General features: G+C 69.9%; 1 protein-coding gene across 1 annotated transcript in view; it reads right to left on the bottom strand.

Moving 5' to 3' along the window:
• VOLCADRAFT_90546 (uncharacterized protein) overlaps positions 1-1,643 on the bottom strand; it is a gene marked incomplete at both ends in the record, with an annotated part of 10,964 nt that overhangs the window by 2,817 nt on the left and 6,504 nt on the right. Inside the window, 2 exons of the mRNA XM_002950029.1 lie at positions 34-522; positions 1,095-1,597. Coding sequence (XP_002950075.1) covers positions 34-522; positions 1,095-1,597 — 992 coding nt within the window. The remainder of the gene's footprint in view (positions 1-33; positions 523-1,094; positions 1,598-1,643) is intronic.

The raw sequence follows: 1,643 nt of genomic DNA, 5'->3' as shown, positions 1-1,643 counted from the left end.
TGCGGACTCCGCCGCCGGTGTGGCGCCGGCCACGGGCGGCAACACGGCCGACACAGGCCGCGCCGACTGCCCGAACCGCAGTACGCCGCCGCCGTGGTGCGCGATGACCTGCCGGGCGGCGTCGATTGTGCGGACTGCTGCCGACTGGGGCCGCTGACGTGGCGGCGGCAGGGGTTCCGGAGCCTGCAGCGCACTGAGGGCGCGGTCCCGCAGACTGGGGCCTAAGGCCTCCGGGCTAATCGCGCCGCGGCCAGCGCCGGCGGCCCGCGCCGCCTTCGGCGACACCCGCCCCACTTGCAGCACCGACGCCAGCTCCGGGTCCAGATAAATGCTTCCGTACGACTCCAATATGGCGTCGCGGTCGTGATAAGACGACCGATTCGCATGGGCTCGGTACCCGCCTCCGACAGCGGCGGTGGTGGCAGTGGCCGCCGTCCCGTCGCTGTCCTCCCCCTCCTCTTCGCGGCCCTCGGGGGTCGGAGGAAGCGCGTTGGGGTCCGGCGACATCGCTGCTATCGTCGACTGCGGCGTCAAGTAGTTACTGTGGAGTTGGGCGAATGCGGCCTTGCGACGGCGTGCCGCGGCGCTGACGGCGGCGGATACCAGGCTCGCGCGGGCCGGGTACACGGGCACGGATACGGTTTGGGGCAGCAGGTCAGCCGCAGCGGCAGCGACAGCGGCGGCTGCAGCGTCAAAGTACGGAGTGTGGTGCGGCAGAGGCAACGGCGGCGGCGGCGGTGGCGGCCGCTGCGGCCACGACGGCGACGGCTGCAGCAGCTCGTGTCCGCCCGTCAAGAAGGTTGTTGAGGAGGAGACCTGCGGTGGTGAAGGCCACAGCGGGTGGAAGAGGGAAGGAAACGGCACCCAAGCGGCGAACAGGCAACAGGCAAAACCATATAAGCCTCTTCAGTAGCATGTTCAACATCCTCCATTTTGAGAGGGGCACAGGTGAGGGTAGATGCATGCCAAGATCTCATAACCTCATGTTACGGCTAACGGTTCCCGTGCTAGCGAATGCGCGTCTGCACCACCGGAGCTCATCTCCCACACACCCCATCACCCCCACCCCGCCACCCCGCCACCCCGCCGCTCACCCCTCCGGTGCGGCGGCTCGACTTCGGTGACTCCCGCACACCCAGCGGATAGAACGTGACTCCGTCCACCACAACGGGTGGCGGCGGCGGCGCGGGGGGGCGAGATGCCGCTGCAGCGGAAGCGGGGCCGCCCGGGGGCCCCGCATCGGCGTCAGCGAATGTGACGGTGAGGCCGCCGCTGCCGCTGCCGGCCCCGTCAGCTGTGGCTGCGGCCGGTGTTGCCGTCGGCGGCGTGCCGTTGCGGAAGACGTACAATCGGTCGCTACCCAGCGCCGAGAGCTTGTCCAGTTGCTCCGAGACCAGCTCCTGGGAGGGCAAGCCGCCAGCCATGATGTTTTCGGGGCGTCTGGAGCGGGCCGATGCGGCACCAGTGGCGGCGGCCGCGGCGGCGGCAGGACCCGCGTCAGCATTGCTGTCCGCTGCCACAGCCGCCCGGCCGTCACCTTGCAGCAACTCAGCTCGCATTAAGTCCACAAAGGTGGATGCGATAAACGGCGCAGCAGCTTCGGCGCCAGCGGCGGCCGCCGCCGCCGCGTTGCCACTCTCCCT

Source organism: Volvox carteri (assembly GCF_000143455.1).
Source record: "Volvox carteri f. nagariensis unplaced genomic scaffold VOLCAscaffold_17, whole genome shotgun sequence".
Lineage (NCBI taxonomy): Eukaryota > Viridiplantae > Chlorophyta > Chlorophyceae > Chlamydomonadales > Volvocaceae > Volvox > Volvox carteri.
This window is presented reverse-complemented; position numbering and strand designations above follow the sequence as displayed.